We start from the raw sequence: 22394 nt of genomic DNA, 5'->3' as shown, positions 1-22394 counted from the left end.
ATTTAATAGATCTTTCTTTCTTGAGTTCATTCTTTTCTTTTCTTAACCATTCCCTTCTGTTGAACATCTAAATGATTCACAATTGTTAATAACAGCTCTTGCCAATTCACTGAACATGTATAGAAACAGCCTTAGGGTTCACGTATATACCAAGAACAAAAGAAACACACGCTACCCAGAATTCAAAAGGCAAATATTGCCTTTAGACTTAAAAGATGGCTCTATCTGACTAATTCATTTTTAGAAGATGAAGTACAATAACATCTTGTACATTATAAACATAGGCAGGTCACCGGAATTCAACTTCTGTTTATGGATTGCCAAAGTAGGTAATCCAACATCTTAGAAGTTTTTAGAAGTTTTCATTCAAACAGAAACAAAAACAAAAACAAGACAAAACAAAAGCCCTTAAAAGTTGTCATTGAGTCGTCATAATGAAAAACAAACAAACAAACAAAATCTTGATTTTCACCATCCTTTCTACAATTTGAATTATGAAGTATTTTATTGGTTCTGGGAATTAAGTATTGATTTTTTAAGGGCATATTTAGGCAATTTTGCTAAGAAAAGTAATCCGCACAAATAGTTTGCTATGAGTATTAACTCAGAGACATTAGCATTTAATGCCTCTAACAGAGTATGTTACAATGCTTGAATCAATATTCAAAATTAAATTATGTTTAATTAAGTACGAAAGGCATGGAAAAGTTGAAAACCTAGATGCTAATAGATAGAAACAGCTAATGTCTGATTTTCTATAAACTCACTATGTTTTATCAATAACAATTTTTATATACAGTTTATTTCTTTCATGATTTTTCCAACATTACATGCCATTGTCTTTATTTTAAAGATACTCTAGAAAAATCTTTATGTAGCTGTTATATGGAATTGATAATAGTTTTTCTGTTTGCCCCAATACAATTAGTTACAGATTGTTATGTACTGCAGAATAGGTAGGAACAGTAGCAGAAGAAACCTTGGTATGGATTGAGTTTTTGGGATTTTTTTTTTGTAATAGACTTTCTTTCTTTCTTTTTCTTTCTTTCTTCCTTTATTTCTTTCTTTAAAAGATTTTATTTATTCGACACAGAGAGAGAGAGAACACAGGCAGGCAGAGAGGCAGGCAGCGGGGCTTGGGGGGGAAGCAGGCTCTCTACTGAGCAGAGAGCCTGTTGCGGGGCTCGATCCCAGGACCCTGAGTTCATGACCTGAGCCAAAAACAGAGGCTTAACCCACTAAACCACCCAGAAGCCCTGTGTAATAGACTTATTTCTTTATTTTTTAAAACAGTTTTAGATTTACATAAAACTTGTGAGGGTTTTACAGAATTCTCATCCACTCCACTTCCAATTTCCCCTGTTAATACCTTTATATAAGTATGGTGCATGTGCTAAAATTAATAAAGCAAAATTGATACACTATTATAAGTAATATCCATATTTACTCAAAGGCCCTTAGTTTTTACCTAAAGTCCTTTATTTTCCCATTTCAGGATCCCACTCAGAACACTGTATTATAGTTATTTGTCAGTCTCCATAGGTTTCTTTAGGCTGTGACAGTTTCTGAGACTTTCTTTGTTATTTATGACCTTGGCCGTTAACAAGTATTCGGCAGGTATTTCGGTAGAATGCTCCTCTACTGTTTTTTGTCTGATGTTCTTCTCACGATTAGAATGGGGAGAAAAACCAGGTAGATTAAGTGCATTTGCATCCGATCACCTAAAAGATAGATGCTGTCAACATGATTTATCACTGGTGATGCTGACCTTGGTCATCCAGCTTTTCTGCTTGGGAGATAGGTCTCTTCTTGCCCATTTGCTTTCTTACTTATTTATGTATTTACTTATTTATGTATGTATTAATCATTTATCTACACCAGTATGGACTCATGCGTATTTATTTTATACTTTGGGTTATAAGCCAGTACTACTTTTTAAAATTTTACTTTTCAAATTAAAGCAGTTTTGGCCAATGGGAGCCTGATACCTGGTGTCTGTGTCTCTTTAGCATTATTTCCATCAATGAGATTATTTTGGAGCACTCCCTTAATTTTCTGGTGGTACAAGATAGTCCAGGATCATCTTGTGTATTTCTTCTAAAGTCCCCAAATTGTCTATTTCTCCAGGTGTACCTGGGGGACAGGTGTGCTCATTGCTATTGAGATATCACTGTTTGTAGGGCCTCTAAGCTGGGACACGTACATTATGTGTACAGTAGCACATTTATGGTTTGTTTCAATCAATCAAATAAGTCTTAGCATAGTCTATAATCTTGGACCTGTTCAGTGTAATAAGTAATGCATTTTGTTAAATTCCTTTGTGCTTTTTAAAAGAAAAAAGTAAGTAGTAATGAATTGCAAGTCTCCAAAGTGATAACTGATGATAATAGGAATCATTATAGATTTATATGAAATAAAAAGACATATACAGTTCTTGTATAAAAATCTGTGTTATTGAGCTCTTTTGGAACATCCTTCAGCAGAAATTTTAAAGAACATTAATAGACTTTTGTGTGTTGTTGTATTTTGTGTTTTGTTTTCCTAAGTGAGGATAGCACTAAACTAGTGATTCAGCAGAAGACATAAAATAGGATTATTTTTCAAATGTATTCACCAAGGAATATTCTGAAAGGATTTAGAGAGCAAAATGAAAGTGTTTTCAGAATTGTAGGGTGCTTCTGTGAAATTGATTTGTGGTCAGTAGAGTTTACTCTTCAATTAGTCAATGTCCTTGCTTCTTAATTTCACTTTGTAATTAATCTTACCTTGTATTTAATGAACATGTTAACACAGCATTAAACAAAATTACAGTCTTAAAAAATCTTAAACTTTTAATATGAACAAAAAGAATGAAGTATCATTTAAGTGACTTGAGGAAGTTATCTATAGATTTTAATTTTTATTTTTTTTAGTAGTTCACAAATAACATAAATACAAAATAAATATTTTTACCTCTTTATTGTTTTTTCTTTTCTTGTTTTCTCCTCCAGGATAAACCAGTTTTTACATTTGGCTTATTATTACTAATACTATAATGTTGATGTAATAAGATTATAGGTTTTTCCAATTTGATGTGACAACTTGAACTCAGCAGCAAATCACGACAAACTCATGAAGTTTATGTAGCTTGTATACATTTCTTTTTATTTTAAATGCTTTCATTTCTCCATGAAAATTGATCTTTGAAAAAATCAGATGTTCCTTTAAAAAGAAATAAGGTGGTTGAACTTTAAATATAGATAGCCTTATAGCTTATTACAGATTATATTCTTGGAAAATCTATTATAAATATAATATGATTTTTCCATTTAAAATCATGTGAAGAAGCAAGATGGCAGAGGAGTAGGAGACTGAAATATCATCAGGTCCCAGGTGTTCAGCTAGATAGTTATCAAACCATTCTGAACACCAACAAACTCAACAGGAGATAGAAGAGAAGAAGAGGATCAATTCTAGGAACAGAAAATAGACCACTTTCCAGAAGGTAGGACATGTGGAGAAATGTTTCCAAAGCCAGGGGAAGATGGACCGTGGGGGGAGGGGCCACCTCCTGGTAAGTCAGAGAGCAGTGATACACAAAATCAGAAATTTTAGAAGTCTGCTCTACTGAAGGACATCGCTCCAGAGGCTAAGCTGGGGAAGCAGCCCTCACGGAGACAATGTGGTCTCAGGACTGGCAAGGTCACAGAAAGACTAGGGATGTCTGAGTGTGGTAGAGCTCCCAGGTATCAGAGTGGGGAAGCCAGCAGCAGAGATACAGTTGAGCAGTGGGCTCTCAGCATGCGGTTACCTTAAAATGTGATCTGAGGCACAGACTATTGCTCTTTGAGCAGGGACCCCACAAGTAGCAGATCCAGAGAGACCCCCTCCTTCCTCCAGCAGGAGAGATGCAGGAGTGCACTGTAGAAATCTTCTGGGTTTGGAAACTCCAAATGGGGCCGTGTGCCAGAGATAGAAACACTCGGTCACAGGCCAGGTAAGCACGGAGTCTGGTGGGAGACCAGAAATATGGGAGGGATTGACTGCTTTCTCTGAGGGTGCACTGAGGAGTGGGGCTCTGAGCTCTCAAAAACTCCAGCTGGAGATTTGGAGGCCCATCCTCCAAAGTTCTACAGAAAACATTTAGGGAACAAAAGCTACCAAGAGCACACCCAGAAAATTACTTAACCTGGCCCCTGGCAAGGGTGGTGTAATTCTGCCTCAGACAAAGTCATTTAAGAATCACTGCAGGAGGCCCCTCCCCCAGAAGATAAGCAAGAACATTCAGCCAAGACCGAGTTCACCAATCAATGAGAACTGCAGAACTCCCGAGCTAGGGGAAAGCAACACATAGAATTCTTGGCTTTATTCCCATGATCCTTTAGTCTTTCAAAGATAAATTTTTAAATTTGTTTCCTTATCTATTATTTTAACTTTTCCTCTTTCCTATTTTCATGTTTTAACATCTTTAGGCTACTTTATCTTATCAATACCTATTTATCTATTTATTTATTTAAAGATTTTATTTCTTTATTTGACAGAGAGAGACAAAGCAAGAGAGGGAATACAAGCAGCGGGAGTGCGAGAGGGAGAAGCAGGCTTCCCGCCGACCAGGAAGCCCAATATAGGGCTTAATCCCAGGACACTGGGATAATGACCTGAGCTGAAGGCAGAGGCTTAACCCACTGAGCCACCCAGGCACCCCTTATCAATACCATTTGAAAAAAAAATCTTTTTAAAGTTTCATTCTTAAAGTCATATTTTATCCCTTCATTGTATTTAACCTTATTTTTGGTATACATATAGGTTTTTTTTTCCTTTAAAATTTGGGATAAAATTTTTTCTCATAGATCAAAATATACCCTAAATTAGTGCATGCCTTTGTTTTAGTGATGACATTTTCTCCTCTTTTTTTTCTTTCTTTTTTTCCAAACAACTTCCTATCTCATCAATTCCTTTTTTAGAATTTTTTTAAGTTTTCATCTTTACAGTCATATTCCATCCATTCATCATGCTTACCCTTATGTTTGAATATATAGAAATTTGTTTCTTAAAATATTGAGAGGTAGTTTCTTCTAAGACACTAGAATACACTCAAAATCAAGTAGATGGCTCTGTTCTAGTCACCAGTCTAATACATATTTTTATTGTTTATTTATTTATTTATTTATTTGATTTAACCCTTTCTTCTCCCCCAGTTTTGGGTTTCTTCTGATTTTGTTAGCATATATTTTTCTGAGGTCTTTGCCACTCTTTTAGTATTTTGTTCTTTCATTCATCTATTCTATCTGGATAAAAGGACAAGGCAGAAAAACTCACCAAAATAAAACACCACCAAAGCTAGGGACCTAATCAATATGGACATTAGTAATATATCAGAACTAGAGTTCAGAATGATGATTATCAAAGTGCTAGCTGGACTTTTGAAAGCATGGAAGATATTAGAGAATCTCTTTCTGGAGAAATAAAATCCCAAAATAAAATAAAAGAACTAAAATCTAACCAAGTTGAAATAAAAAAAAAAACATTAATGAGGTGCAATAAAATTTGGCTATTAATAATGATAAAGTGCAATAAAAATGGATAATACTGCTAGAATAAATGAGGCAGAAGAGAGAATTTGTGATATAGAAGCCAAATGGCAGAGAATAAAGAAACTGAGCAAAAGAAGACAAACAACTACTGGATCACGGGGGAATTGAAGAGGTAAGTGATACCATAAGACAAAACAATATTAGAATAATTGGGATCCCAGAAGACAAAGAATGAGAGATGGGGGCAAAAGGTATATTGGAGCAAATTATAGTAGATAATTGCCCTACTTTGGTGGAGGGAACAAGTATCAAAATCCAGGAGGCACAGAGAACCCCCTCAAAATTAATAAAAATAGGTCTACACCCCATCATTTAATAGTAAAACTTACAAGTCTTAATAACAAAAAGAAAATCCTGAAAGCAGCTCTGGACAAGAGGTCTGTAACACATAATGGTAGAAAGATTGGTAGCAGACCTACCCACAGAGACCTGGCAGGCCAGAAAGGACTGGCATGATATATTCAGAGCACTAAACAAGAAAAAATAAGCAGCCAAGAATACTACATCCAGTTATGCTCTCATTGAGAATAGAAGGAGAGATTAAAAGCTTCCAGGACAAGCAAAAATTAAAAGAATTTGCAAACACCAAAACTGGCCCTACAGGAAATATTGAAAGGGCTCCTTTAAGCAAAGAGAGAACCTAAAAGTAACAGATCAGAAAGGAACAGAGACAATATACAGTAGCAGTCACCTTACAGGGGATACAATGGCACTCAATTCATATCTTTCAATAGTTACCTGAATGTAAATGGGCTAAATGCCCCAAGCAAAAGAGACAGGGTATCATAATGGATAAAAAAACAAGACCCATCAATATGCAGTCTACAATCAACTCATTTTAGATCCAAAAACACCTTCAGATTTAAAGTGAGGGCTTGGAAAACAATTTACCATGCTAATGGACATCAAAAGAAAGCTGGGGTGGCAATCCTTAGATAAACTAGATTTAAAGCCAAAGACTATAATAAAAGACGAGGAAGGACAGTATATCATACTCAAAGGGTCTGTCCACAAGAAGATCTAACAATTTTAAATATCTATGCCCCTAACATGGGAGCAGCCAACTATAAACCAACTAATAACAAATTCAAAGAAACACACTGGCAATAATACAATAATAGTAGGGGACTTTAACATATCCCTCACTGAAATGGAACAGATCATCTAAGCAAAAGCTCAACAAGGAAATAAAGGCTTTAAATGACCCACTGGACCAGATGGACATCACAGATATACTCAAAACATTCTATCCTAAAGCAACAGAATACATATTTTTCTGTAGTCGACATGGAACATTTTCCAAAATAGATCACATCCTCTGTCACAAATCAGGTCTTAACAGATACCAAAAGATTGGGATCATTCTCTGCATATATTCAGACCTCAATGCACTGAAACTAGAGCTCAGCCACAAGAGGAAAGTTGGAAAGAATTCAAATACAAGGAGATTAAGATCGTCCTACTAAAGAATGAATGGTCAACCAGGAAATTAAAGAAGAATTTAAAAAAAAATCATGGAAACAAATGCAAAGAAAACACAGCCAGCTGTTTAAAATCTTTGGGACACAACAAAGGCGTTCCTGAGAGGAAAGTAAATAGCAATACAAGACTTCCTCAAAAAACAAGAAAGGTCTCAAGTACACAACCTAACCTACACCTAAAAGATCTGAAGAAAGAACAGCAAAGAAAGCCTAAACCCAGCAGGTGAAAAGAAATAATAAAGATCAGAGCAGAAATCAAAGAAATAGAAACCAAAAGAATAGTAGAACAAATCAAAGAAGCTAGGAGTTGGTTCTTTGAAAGAATTAATAAGATTGATAAACCTCTAGCCAGACTTATGAAAAAGGAAAGAGAAAGAACCCAAATTAATAAATCATGAATGAAAGAGGAGAGATCACAACCAACACCAAAGAAATACAAACAATTATAAGAACATATCATCAGCAACTATATGTCAGCAAAGTTGACAATCTAGAAGAAATGATGCAATCCTACAAACACATAAACTACCAAAACTGAACCAGGAAGAAATAGGAAACCTGAACAGACCCATAGTCAGTAAGGAGATTGAAGTCGTCATCAAAAATCTCCAAACAAACAAGAGCCAGGGCCAGATGGCTTCCCAGGGGAATTCTATCAAACATTTAAAGAAGAATACCTGTTCTCCTGAAACTGTTCCAAAAAAATAGAAATGGAAGGAAACTTCCAAACTCATTTTATGAGGTCAGCATTACCTTGATCCCAAAACCCAAAACCAGGCAAAGACCCTACCAAAAAGGAGAATTGATGATCATGTCCTTGATGAACATGGATGCAAAATTCTCATCAAAATACTAGCTGATAGGATCCAACAGTACGCTGGAAGGATTATACACCATAAGCAAGTGGGATTTATTACTGGGCTACAAGGTTGGTTCAACACCTGCAAATCAATCAATGTAATACAATACATTAATAAAAGACAGAACAAGAACCATATGATACTCTCAACAGATGCTGAAAAAGCATTTGACAAAGTACAGCATCCTTTCTAGATCAAAACTCTTCAGAGTGTAGGGATATAGGGTACATACTTCAATATCATCAAAACCATCTATGAAAACCCACAGTGAATATCATTCTCAATGGGAAAAAAAAACAGAGCTTTTCCCCTAAGGACAGGAGCATGGCAGGATCTCCACTCTCACCACTGTTATTCAACATAGTAGTAGAAGTCCTAGCCTCAGCAATCAGACAACAAAAAGAAGTAAAAGGCATCCTAATAGTCAAAGAAGACGACAAACTCTCACTCCTTGCAGATGATATGATACTTTATGTGGAAAACCCAAAAGACTCCAATCCAAAACTGCTAGAACTCACAGAAGAATTCAGTAGTGTCAGAACATAAAATCAATGCATAGAAATCAGTTTCATTTCTATACACTAAAAGCAAGAGAGAAGAAAGAGAAATTAAGGAGTCGATCCCATTTACAATTGCACCCCAAACCTTACGATACCTAGGAATAAACCTAACCAAAGAGGCAAAGAATCTGTACTCAGAAAACTATAAATTACTCATGAAAGAAATTGAGGAAGACACAAAGAAATGGAAAAACATTCCATGCTCGTGGATTGGAAGAACAAATATTATGAAAATGTGTATGCTACCTAAAGAAATCTACACATTTAACATATTCCCTATCAAAATAACCATCAATTTTTTTTCAAAGAAATGGGACAAATAATCTTAAAATTTATATGGAACCAGAAAAGACACTGAACAGCCAGAGGAATGTTGAAAAAAAAAAAAACAAAGTTGGAGGCATCACAATTTCAGACTTCAAGCTCTATTACAATGCTGTAATAATCAAGACAGTATGGTACTGGCACAAAAACAGACACATAGATCAATGGAACAGAATAGAAAGCCCAGAAATAGACCCTCAACTCTATGGTCAACTAATCTTGACAAAGCAATGTCAGAAATAATGTCCAATGGGGGGAAAAAAAACCCAAAAAACAAAAAACAGTCTCTTTAACGAATGGTGTTGGGAAAATTGGACAGCCACATGCAGAAAGATGAAACTGTACCATTTTCTTATATCACACACAAAAATAGACTCAAAATGGATGAAAGACAACAATATGAGACAGGAATCCATCCAAATCCTTGAGTGGAACATAGACAGCAATGTCTTCAACCTCAGCTACAGCAACTTCTTCCTAGAAATGTCACCAAAGGCAAGGGAAGCAAGGGCAAAAATGAACTATTGGGATTTCACTGAGATCAAAAGCCTTTGTACAGCAAAGGAGTCAACAAAACCAAAAGGCAACAGATAGAATGGGAGAAGATATTCACAAATGACATATCAGATAAAGGGCTAGTATCCAAAGTCTATAAAGAACTTATTAAACTCAACACCCAAATAACAAATAATCCAATCAAGAAATGGGAAGAAGATATGAACAGACACTTCTGCAAATAAGATATCCAGATGTCCAATGGACACATGAAAAAGTACTCAACATCACTCGGCATCAGGAAATACAAATCAAACCACAATGAGATACCATCTTACACCAGTCAGAATGGCTAAAATTAACAAGATAGGAAACGACAGATGTTGGTGAGGATGCGGAGAAAAGGGAACACTCCTACACTGTTGGTGGGAATGCAAGCTGGTGCAGCCACTCTGGAAAACAGTATGGTGGTTCCTCAAAATGTTGAAAATAGAGCTACCCTATGAGCCAGCAATTGCACTACCGGGTATTTACCCTAAAGATACAAATGTAGTGATCCAAAGGGGAATGTGCACCTGAATGTTTATAGCAACAATGTCTATGATAGCCAAACTATGGAAAGAACCTAGGTGTCCATCAACAGATGAGTGGATAAAGAAGATGTGAGCTATAATGGAATACTATGCAGCCATCAAAAGAAATAAAATCTTGCCATTTGCAATGGATGGAACTAGAGGGTATTATGCTGAGTGAAATAAGTCAATCAGAGAAACACAATTATCATATGATCTCCCTGATATGAGGAAGTTAAGAGGCAACATGGGGGGTTTAGGGGGTAGGAAAAGAATAAATGAAACAAGATGGGATCGGGAGGGAGACAAACCATAAGAGACTCTTAATCTCAAAACAGAGGGTTGCTGACGCGTGGGGGTGGTAGGGCTAGGGTGGCTGGGTTATGGACATTGGGGAGGGTATGTGCTATGGTAAGTGCTGTGAAATATGTAAGCCTGATGATTCACAGACCTGTACCCCTGGGGCAAATAATACATTATATATTAATTTTTAAAAAGAAAAAAAAAGATAGGAAACAGATAAGGCACATACCACAGAGAGGGAAAGAATAGTCCTGTATTGCTGTTATGACCTGTCCTTTGGTGACAAGAACAGTTCTCTGAAGACTATTGAAAACCAGGATAACTAAAAATACTAGGGTTGTATATTTCATAGTAAAGAGTGCTTTAGTTTAGATAAAGATATATTTTCATGATAATTTTAGACCATAAAAAACTAAAATGTGGGCTCACTAGAAAAGTAAATAAGCAGCCTCTTTCATTGTTGCATCCTAGGGGCACCACTAAGCTTGGTGCTCCAACACTACTCTCCAGCTTCTTTCATTTACACAGTCTTCAACAAGCATCTGAGAACCTACAATGAACCTGGCACTGTGCTGAACACAGAATAGGCACATAGGGAAGGACTTACTCCCATCCTTTGAGAACTGTATCCAGAACCCTAATATCCATCAGAATCTTAAGATATAGAAATAAACAAATGGCCTATAAGAAATATAGGAAGGAAAAGGGAAGAAGGAAAAGGGAAGGACAAAGAAGATAATGCCCTGAGCTTAAGATGCTGAAGATGTAATTGGTGAGATAAGGCATAAATTAAAGCAAACAAAGAATTCACGGCAATATAGTACAAACAAAGTGAGGTAGAATGAAGTATAGTAAGGCTGATGGGAGTTTGGAATAGTGGACAAGTCAGTAAGGAGGCCAAGTGTCTCTGGTTCACCAGACATTAGATGAATGACATACACCATTTAGAAGTCAGTTCGTCAAATTGCACTGTTTGAAGCTTATCCCCTGTTTTCTTTCTATTCCTCATGGTCAATATTGTATCCACTCAACAAATGATCAGCCCACTCTCTCTTATCTATAGAACATCCATTTTGTTCAACAACCCAACATCTTCCATATGACCAAGTGCTTCTTTGGAAAGCTGGGATGATCTCCTCTTGCTTGTCAATACTCAGCTTAAGAATGAGAACATGAGCAAGTCTGGTCAGTAGAGACATTGACAAGAATTCTGGAGGCTTCTGGGGAAAATATCTGCTCCCCCCCAACTCTTTTAAAAGGGAGACTGGTAGGGAAATACAAATCAAAACCACAATAAGATACCACCTCACACCAGTCAGAGTGGCTAAAACTAATTAACAATGACAGATGTTGATAAAGGGGAACCCTGCTACACTGTTGGTGGGAATGCAAGCTGGTGCAGCCACTCTGGAAAACAGTATGGAGGCCCCTCAAAAAGCTGAAAATAGAGCTACCTATGAGCCAGCAATTGCACCAGTATTTACCCTAAAGATACAAATGTAGTGATCCGAAGGGGCACATGCACCTGAATGTTTATAGCAGTCAATCAGAGAAACACAATTATCACATGATCTCTCTGATATGAGGAATTTGAGAGGCAGGGAGGGGGGTTGTGGGGAGCAGAGAGGAATAAATGAAACAAGATGGGATCAGGAGGGAGACAAACCACAAGAGACTCTTAATCTCATGAAACGAACTGAGGGTTGCTGGGAGTGGAGGGGATAGGGAGAGAGTGATTGGGTTATGGACATTGGGGAGGGTACATGCTATGGTGAGTGCTGTGAAATATGTAAGCCTGATGATTCACAGACCTGTATCCTTGGGACAAATAATACATTATATGTTAATAAAAAAATCATGTTAAAAAGCAAGACTAGAGAAAAAAAATTAGGAAAATATCCCCATGTCACATTTCACAATAATAAAAATTATATACCTTTCAGCATAGGTAATGTGGTATTTAAAATGTTTTTAATATAACAGAGAACAACAAGTATCCAAACATTTAAATGTGCAATTGATCCTTGAACAACAGGGGTTTGAACTGCATGGGTCCACTTACATGCAGATTTTTTTTTTTTGATAAATACAGTACAGTACCCTAAATGTACTTTCTCTTCCTTATGATATTCTTAACATCTTCTTTTTGCTAGCTTTCTTTATTATATGGATATAGGATATAATACATACAGCTACAAAATCTAAGCTCATCAACAGTTTGTGTTATTAATAAGGCTTCCAGTGGACAGTAGGCAACTAGCAGTGAAATTTTGGGGGGAGTCAAAAGTTACATGAGGAGTTTCAACTGCACAGGGGTTGATGCCCCTAACCTCTGTGCTGTTCAAAGGTCAATTGTACTCCTAAAGCTTTATTAAAAGTTCTGAGGTAGAGTGGACTGAATTTTGGTTAGACTGAAGAAGTAGTAGGATGTGTGGTCATGTGAGTTCTGATATGTGGAAGTTTTAAATTTCAGTGATTTTATGGGCCAGTGTTTTCTGAGATATGTTCTAAGGAGTGAGAGTCGGTGAGACATTAGTCGTTGTGATTCAAGTAAGAGTCCTCTGATAACGAAATGTAGGAAATACTGGATTTAGAAAAAGAAACAGGTTTCTTTGTGCAGAATCACAAAGAGCCTTTAATACACACACCCACCTCATGAATCTCTAAGTGACAACATTTCTCCACACTTAGTTAGCCACACAAATAAATTATTCTAGAGCACAAAATTGCCCTGTTCATTCACAGGGAGGGAGAGAGAGAGGGAGGTACCCTGGTCAACTCTACCATATGACCCTCATTTTACATATGATACCACATTTCATCTTTGCAACAAACCCATGAGTTTGTGACTACTTCTTCTCTAGCTAACAACACACACACACACACACACACACACACACACATACACTCCCCCCAAAAAACACATGTTAGCAATCTTTTCAAGGTCAGCCAATTAGGAAAAGCCAGGTAGAAAAGAACTCCTTCTACCTGGAGTTCTTCTTCACTCCTTCTTCTAGGAGACATAACTTCTGGAAAATTTTAGGATATAGATGACATTTCCTAGATTATACAGTTAATTATCAGTGGAACAATGGAAGAGGATTGAGAGGCTATGGAAAATTACCACCACCAGACTATCTCCATCAATTCTCCCTCAAAACAGGTCCATGAAGTGTAGGATTTCACTAAAAATGGTGTGTTTGCTAGGCATTCAGGAGCAAGGCTTTCCCCTCCAACTGGATTGCCTTCCTTAATCCCCTCATAAGTGAAATTATGGAGAATCAAATAATAATACCATATCTCCTTTTTGCTAATTGCCTAAAATATGCTCAAATATAAATTACTTTAACTTTGATTTATGTGGTTATCCCTGAATCCCTAAGAGCAACATTTCATCTCTCTTATATTTGATTTCAGCTTAAATAGTTATGTAACTGCATTGCTAAATCCATACACAATACCACATACTTTAATGCAAGTAGCTTGAAACTTGAGAGCAGAAAACTAGTTTCAAGTTCTGGCATTTCTACTAACCAGCACTTGAATTTAGGCAAAACTACCAAGTCATGGTGTTTTCACTGAAAACTGGAAATTAGAAACCATTTCCTATAGGAAATTTAGCCTCAGTTGACGTTTAACATAGTATAAACATTGGGATTGTAAAATTAATATAAAAGAAAAAGACGAATTATGCAGGGAAGGTAATATAGTAAAAGAGCTGCTCATTTGCAGAAATATGTTCCCATTATCCAGGCACTCTCTTTCCATCATGCTAAAAGACAGTTTCTCTCTCAGATTTTTCAAGGACTAATGGCATTCTCAAGTTGATGTTAAGACCAACACCACCCTGCTCTGTCTGAGTAAAATCTACCTGAGGCTGAACAGATCTGCCCAAACAAAGGTAAGAGTTTCTGCTCCAGGTATGGCAGAATGAACCCACTCTCTCTGTCTTCTGTGCATTTGGGGACTTAAACTTATTCCATGTAGACTATGCCACCGATGTCATAAGTCAATGGCAGAAATGAACTGAAAACTAACTCTCTTGAGTATAACATTTGGAATGAAAAAATCAAATGTCCGTATTGGGCCTGATGAAACACTTCAGTGGTTATATACAGTGCACACCACCAGAATATAAGCCTAAGGGGTCAGATGTGTTTGCCTGTTTCATTCATTGTTGTATGTCTTTTTTTTTTAAGATTTTTATTTATTTATTTGACAGAGAGAGATCACAAGTAGGCAGAGAGGCAGGCAGAGAGAGGGGGGGAAGCAGGCTCCCCTTGGAGCAGAGATCCTGATGCAGGGCTCAATCCCAGGACCCTAAGATCATGATCTGAGCCTAAGGCAGAGGCCTAACCCACTGAGCCACCCAGGCACCCCCATTGTTGTATGTCTTGCATCTAGAATTATTTCTGTCTCATAGTAGCGAAGTAAGCATGTAGTAAAAAGCTGTTGAGTGAAGAATGAATATTAAAATGATGAAAGAACATGGTTTCTAAAGAATAAAGTTTTGAGTTTTTGTACATGGAAGCAAATATACAAACACATACGTAGGCAACATATTTTGGAACTTTGGGGATCTTTGGCGTCAAATATTAAAAGATGATGTTATGACCAACTTGATAATTAAAATAAAATCCATTTGGATCTCTCTTAAGGAAATAAGAGCATTGGGATAACTATATTGTCATTTAACTTTCCACACTCTCCATATAAATTTCCACAATATTTCTCTTTATATGCTATATTTAATTGCATAGTAGTAATACATTTTTTAATGGTTTGTTTGCAAGTCCTAAAAATTGTTTATTTGATCCTCTCCCTGTGAAAGAGTAAAGGTAGATATGTTTGCCTAGCTAATTCACAGCAGAAGAGATTTGGGCTCTGAAATATTAAATGTGTAACAGAAATATCCCACATTTACTACTGATTCTCTGTTCAGGAATAAAATGTAAATAATTAAAAAAAGTGAAAACAAAACAATAAAATGATTACAATGCAACTAATGTATCCAAATACTGTTCCAAGTACTTTCATATTCTATTTCAGGTACTTTTACCAATGTCACCGTGAGGATGCAGTTGTTTTAGTTGGATTTTTCAGATGCAAAATGAAGGCTCGGTGAAACTGAATAACTCTCGCTGACCTATCTAGTAAGTCTTAGAAAGGGGACCCAAACCTGTGCTTTGTGACAACAAATCATGTGACAGAAAGTCTGGCTCCCACCACTTACCTCTTAACTCTATTCTTTTACCACCACCTCTATGACTGTGGATATTAAGATGATATGTAAAAATGTAGGATGTAAATATATCTTTCTGTTATGATTATTATTAGAAATAGGATAAATCTGTCTCAGAAATTACATATGCACATGGTGTTGTTTTTCTCTTCTCTTCTTTTCTTTTTCCCTTTTTCTTTTCTCCTTTCCTTTCCTTTCTTTTCCATTTCTTTTCTTATTTCTACTAATGGAGGTGTGTTATTATCTACTCAGGTCACCTAGACCCTGCTGTGACTATTAGTTATAGGTTGGCTGGCCATGTGACTCTGAAGCTAAAGTGTGTGTGTGTGTGTGTGTGTGTGTGTGTGTGTGGTGTTAGGAGAGTGGAGATTAGCTGGTTTTTAGGGTACACTGGAGTATACAGAGAAGAAGGGAAGACCCAGCATTCCCTAGGGAATTCCCAGCAGCTAGCCATATTTCTCTTCCATGTAGGGTGCTGGGAAACCTCTGGAGTACAGTGGTAACATTTAGAGCACCTCCATCCTACGGGACTCCCTTCATGTCCCTAAACTGTTGTGTGAGGTTGATTAAACTTTTCAACAGATATGCACAATATGTGTGAGAACCAGGCAAATGTACATATTAAATGACCTCTCCAATACTAGCACGCATGGATTTATCTTAATTTTTTTACCTTTCATTCACATCCCTCAATAGCTCAGGTTTAAGCAGACGCTCACAAGCAAGTAGACCGCTAAATAATTCATTCAAGCATTTAAGTGTCATTTCATATAAACAGTGCAAAGTGCCTAAGATTAATGCTATGCTTTAGACATTTTAAGTTACTGGAAAACATGGGAGTCAATAATCAAAAGCCCCTATTTCTGGTTGGTTGGCTGGAGAGTTCATGGTTAGTGGGAAAGGGAAAAAAAGATGAGAGATGAAAAAGAATGCATTTCAATTTTTCTCTTTCCTTCCCTACACACACACATACACACGTGCACACACTCATAGACACACAGACTTCACACACTTGCTTAGCCCCTAACTCCTTTGATATTTTGTATTCAGTACTGGACTTGGCTGACATAAGAAGCTCCCTGTAAAAAGGCAGGTTTCCTCTGAGTTAAGGCTGGTTTCCATGGTGCTGAAATGTCCGTTTAAAAGTAAGCATCATCCTGAGGTACATACAGGGTAGGGCTCATACCAACACAGGTCACTCTGAGCCAGAAGGAGTTAGGACATCTGTACTGCACATAAACAGCATCAGGCCATGCAATTTTACTTTATGCATTTCAGCTCCCATTTAGAAAAAAGAAATCTCATTATCTTGTACCATATATTTTAAGGTCAGTGAATCATGTTGGGATGTTTTCACTTTGAAAACCACATTTAAATGGATGAGTATAATTGCTTGGATAAATACTCATATCTGTGAACAAGTATGTTTTAAAACATCCTCTTCCACTCCTTCTGGAAATCTCTTTAGATTTGGGGAATGCAGGGGAGGAAAATGCTATCTTAAGTTTGTTATATAGGAAAGAGGGTTATTGACTGACATAACCTGTTCTTATACATCTAGATTTGTCTCTTTTAAAATATATAAGGTATAAGCAAAACACCTATTAAGTTAATAAGCGTTGGAAATTGTAACACACGTTCATCACTTATTTAGTATTGTTAAAAGGAATTTGTTTTTGGATCATGGAGGGCTCACTGCATCCAGGAAAAAAAAAATCAAGATGTTAAGGTTAGAACATATCTAAGGTGAAGAATATTTTGGTTTTGAGTGGTATTTGTCTGTGTGTGTGTGTGTGTGTGTGTGTGTGTGTGAAAGGAATACTTTGGAACTCTTTTAACAGACAGTCTGAATTATCCAAAAATGCACATTATCATTATCCATAATCTAGAAAAACATATCTGCAGTAAAAATTAGCATTCAGTATCTTTTCTTTTCTTGAAAATTAGATCCCACATGCCTAGAGAAAATGCATTTCAAAGTAGTGACTTTTTTTTTTTTTTTTTCTTTAATAGTGATGTTGAGTGACAAGAACTAGTTTCTGAATCTTTGGAAAGAGGTTTGCTAACTGCGGGTCAGAATCAGTAAAGTGAGAAATTTCAGCTGCTCAGGGGAATCACTTGGTGAGTGCTTGCAATGCTCTGGGCACTTTCTGTGGCTTCCAGGAAAGGGTGTGAATTAGAAGACCTTAGAGCTCAGGACCTCATTCCTGCTACCTCAAGTGGGAGACTAGAGAAACTGGGAGACCCATGGGGTATCTGAGCCTCACCTGTGTCTCTCTCTCTTTGTGTCCCTAAGAAGCACAGTTGGTTGGGGAAGGGAGAGGAGAAACTGAGACCAAGGGAACAGAAATTGGGTTTAGTATGAAAGGAAGAATATTAAAGAAGGCAAAGAGCTTTTTGAACACACCCCTCCCCCAACAGCCTAGAAATTCAGCCTAGAAGTTCAGTGCCTCCACTAAACCATGGTGGTGGGTGCTGTGCGTGTAGATTTATGACCACACACTAGCAAAGTACCCCCTTCCCCAACTCTTCTATTGCCCTTGCTTTTTGCTCTCTTTAGGCCGCCCCAGAGTTCCTACACCCAGGCTTCCAGTCCTTTTTTATCCCACCTGAGAAAGAAGTCCAGAGTCTTCCAGGGAGTTATCTTGATGGATACTGGGTCATTCTTAGTGGCAGGCAGGCATGGTAGATAGGGATCAAGTGGGACACTTAGGTACCTGCTCTTGGTACTGACTGACTATCCACTCCACTCCTTAAACTCTCAGCCAGAGTCAGAGCCGGCCTCTGCCCCACTCTGGAGGAACCCTCCAGATTTCGGAGGCTCCATGTAGAAGAACCCAACTTGGGGATGAAAACTTGGAGGCTGGGGTTACCAGCTTCTAGGAAATCCCTGTAGTTCCCGAATTTTACTCTTGACATCTGGACATGCCTGCGAGTACCAGGAACCCGGGTTGCCTGGGACCTGGGCGGCGCATCTGGACTTCCGACGTCCATCCAGACGCCCAGAGAGCGCATCTCCGCGCCCAAAGCAACTGGCTGCAGCCGCGCGACCCCGCGCCTGGAGTAGGGTGCCCGCGCGGGCGAGCCTGGCCCCCTGCACTCCTGCCCGCGTTCTTAGAGCCCGGATTGAAAAGCCCGCCAACCATCCCTCTCGGGGAAGCCCGGCACTCGCCAGGAGGGCAGCGGTGACGCGGCTTCCCTTTCTCGGAGCCTCCTGGGCGCGCTGCCCTCGCCACCCCCTGGCTCTGCCCTTGCGCCGGCGCGCGCTGCCTCCCCGGGACCCGCCGCCTTCGCGCCGGCTGCGGGGAGCGGCCAGGTCCCGCGAGCCGGCAGCCCGGAGCGCTCTCCCCGGGCGCACTCACCGATCCTGAGTACTTGCGGGGCGGTCTGCGGGAGGACGTAGCAGAGGAAATAGACGAGTACCCAGCTGGCGTCTCTGGTCCAGAGCCCGGGCTGGGCGACGAGTGCGCGGCGCTCCATCTTCCCAGCTTCTTAATTCCTGCCGAGACCCAGCCGCGGCCGCACGCCCGCGAGATGCAGCCCGCTCGGGCCGGCTCCCTGCCTCATCCTCCCCGGGAGGCTCGGCGTCGGCTCCCTGCACGCTCCCCGCGGAGAGAGATCGAGGGAGCGGGCGTGGGAACAAGGAGCTGGCAGGCGGCGCTGGGCTGGCTCCGGGCTCCTCGCTTCTGCCGCTAGCCCATCACTGCTCCTCCTCCTCCTCCTCCATGGGCCGCAGACCGCGGAGCATCAGCGCGCTCCGGCTCCCGGAGCCAAGAGACCAGCTGAGGAAAGTTGCTGCCCCAATTTGCGGGCACGTCTTGCTCATTCGTCCTCTGGTCCGATGGAAAGTGGGGGGCAGGTGGAGGGGTCAGTGAGAGAAGGGGGGGAAGGGGAAAGGAGGAGGAGGAAGGAGAAAGGGTACTGGGTGAGTTGGTGCAGGGGCTCTGAGCGAGCTGGCTGGGCGCCTGCAGGTTAACTGGGAGCGGAGCCACGCTCTCGCCTCTCTCAATCCTTGCTTTCCAAACCACCCCTCCTTCGCTGGCCCCACCCTTGATTTACTGCCCGCCCCAACACCCCTGATCCAGACACTCACACACGCACACAGGCACGCACATTCCCCCTTTCCCTCAACTTTGCGCTGCGCTGCTGGAAAGTCGATGGAGTGTTGCAGACTCGAGACCGAGAAAATCTGATCTACTGGTCGGGACGGAGGCAGTCTCCGCTGTGGGCTGTGAGTGACAAGGGGCCTCATTGGTTATGTCCCTGTGTCCCTGTTAGGGGGTCGTGGAGATGACCAACTACTACTCTCCTCATCACTAGATGGAGAATCGCCTTCTTGGACGCCAGCATTTCGGAGAATAGCAGAGCTCCTGTTTTTAACTCTGACAAGGATGAAGAGGAAGAGGAGAAGGAGAAACCTCCAGTACTCTAATATTAGAGTGGCTTCTTTTCTAGTCAGATCCCGAGATATTCTCTTGTAAAATTGCTTCCATTTACAGATGCAGAACTGGGAAAGGGGCAGCTTCCAGCGCCACTCTTTTTCTTGATTTCTTTTGACTGTCACGTTTGAACGCTGGAAGACAGGCTATTTTAGCTATGTAGGTTTGGAGACTATTTCTCAGTAGAAGGACAAGGACAGTTCCGTGGGGAAATCATCAGCATTTGATCATTTTGGTTTAATTTCCTTAGAGCTTCCTGGGAAATGTTCTATATAAATGGTTGCTAGCTGTGCACTAACATTCATAGATTATTTTTTTCCCCCTAAGTATGGATTTTGGAAAACTGACCTAAACTGAGTCAATCTATTGGAAGAACATGTCTACAGACATACCAGCCTAGAGTAAAAAGGAAGTACAAAACAAATCTATTGTATCTTGAGATTCACTCACTCATTCATTCATTCATTCACCAAATACCTGAGTACCTTGTATGTGGACCAGAAACTACTTTTTACTGAAGACCCTTTCTGGGCAAAAATGCACCACCTGTCTTCCAAGGGAGATTATAACCCCACCACTGGAAGGTGGTCAGTTCATACCTCAAGTGGTGGGCCTAGTTCCGGATACTATGGGATGAGAGTTGCCAAAGCAGAACACATTCATAGAGAAGAAGAAGGATTGGTCTAGATTTAGGATATCATCTTATGCATGGATTTATAAAACCAAGAAGAATTAGGAACATATGCTGGTTATCTTCAGAAATTTGAAGAATTCTTATGTTAAAAGAAAGTAGTCTTAGTTAAGTGAAAAGAAATAAGAAAAATAAGAAGATTGGATGGAAGTTGTAAGATGAGTATATTTCACCCAGTTTTTGTGTGTGTGGGTGGGAGCACTGCTAAGCCAGGAAAGTGTCAAACAATGGTATGTCTGCTTCAGAAAGGAGTCAGACACTCTATTCACTCAATCATTTACTGGTTCATTCAGTGCATATTAAGCACCTACTTTGTGGGAGGCATTGTGCCAAGCCCTTGGAGACAACAGCCCGAATACGGCTGCTACTATGATGAAACTCAAAGATAGTGAGGAAATGTGATGAGTTACAAGAAAAGAAAATGATACTTCGTGCATGAATAAAAGGAGAAATTTAAGCTCATTATAGGAATTTAGGAAGGACTTGATGAAGGACTGATGCTTCAAAGCTGAAAAATGAGTATTTATTTGGATTACTTAGTGAGAAAATAAATATAAAGATAGAGGACTTTGTTGTTGTTGTTTTCTTGCTACATCCAGGGTCAATAGATAGTAAAGACTGCATCCCTAGATCTTGAGAACCTAAAGTCTAGAATTAGGTCAGCTTTTGAACTAATAGTGTTTGAATCCTGGTTTTTACCTAATTCTAGATTTGTAGCCTTGGTTAAGTTATGTAATTTCCTGGGGATAGAGCTTGCTAGTGCTTGTCTATATCCATTTTTCTTCTTCCCAGACACATTAAAGTCTGTACCTTTTCAGTTAGGTGTAATCAAGTGACAATTGGTAGCTAACAAAATATGAGGGGAAGTGATATGTGCTATTTTGGGGTGAAAAGGAAGGCAGTGGAAGATCTCATATGGCCCTTCAGCATAGTCTTCTCCTGGCAGAGTAACTCTGGAAGTCAGAGGACAAAATGAAATCAGCCTGGATCCCAGAGTCATTTTATGGAAAGGGGCTGCTCTGAATAGCTGTCAGAGCAACAATAAACCAGTAACAATATCAATGTGTTTTGAGGTCTGTTTGTTACTTAGGATGACCTATTTCACACTGACTAACACACTCTCTAAGACTTGATATCCTCATCTGGAAAACAAAGAATAATAACATAATGGGGCCATTGGAGGATGACATTAACTACTACATATAATGTTTTTTCCAAGGATCTTGTTACTCAGTATAATTAGTTCATCTGTGGTAATTACTCTTTTGGTTAAATGAATCTATGCATGTATTTCTAGTTTAAATATGCCTCATATAGTAGAGGTTAGAATACATTGTCCAATGGAAAATTAGTTAATATTGATTTAATTAATTGTATAGTCATAGTACTTGATTCAATACAATTTAAGGAAATTTTGTTACTTTTATTATTTTTATTACAGTTCCTTTTTGACTGGTAGAGATCTTAGAAAGATTGGATTTCCTAAAGCAGGTTTTGTTTTAGTTTTTGTTTTTAAGGATACCATCCCACCTAACTTACTTTTCTGTATCATTTGTAAAATTCTATAAAGCTTAAACCTGAAATTTATTTCCTTGTTAGAATGCTTCCCTTCATTGCTCATGTACACAGGCTCATGGTGTTGAGTTACTCATGAGTGATCAGCAGCTGCTGTTCATTTGTTTTGTGCTTTCTAGAAGGACTGTATTTTGTGTATATATGCATTTAGTTATTTTTTGCCCAAAATGACAATGATAATCACTTTTGATTCACATTTTTATAGTGTCCTCTTAAAAATAAAAATGTCCCATTGAATACATACCATCTTTCCCCAGGCCCCAGACCTCAAGCTTAAGT

General features: G+C 39.0%; 1 protein-coding gene across 2 annotated transcripts in view; it reads right to left on the bottom strand.

Annotated features, from left to right (window-relative positions):
• The window catches only part of GRIK1 (glutamate ionotropic receptor kainate type subunit 1), a 381656-nt gene extending 362665 nt beyond the window's left edge, over nucleotides 1-18991 (bottom strand). For both annotated transcript variants that reach the window (XM_044251035.1, XM_044251036.1), the window contains exon 1: nucleotides 18773-18991. In XM_044251035.1, the coding sequence (XP_044106970.1) occupies nucleotides 18773-18890 (118 nt within the window). In that variant the 5' untranslated portion in view covers nucleotides 18891-18991. The remainder of the gene's footprint in view (nucleotides 1-18772) is intronic.
• Nucleotides 18992-22394: the final 3403 nt, after the last annotated feature.

The sequence above is a fragment of the Neovison vison genome, chromosome 6 (assembly GCF_020171115.1).
Source record: "Neovison vison isolate M4711 chromosome 6, ASM_NN_V1, whole genome shotgun sequence".
Taxonomy (NCBI): Eukaryota; Metazoa; Chordata; class Mammalia; order Carnivora; family Mustelidae; genus Neogale; species Neogale vison.
Note: the sequence above shows the minus strand (reverse complement) of the source record. Positions and strands in the feature narration are given on the sequence as shown.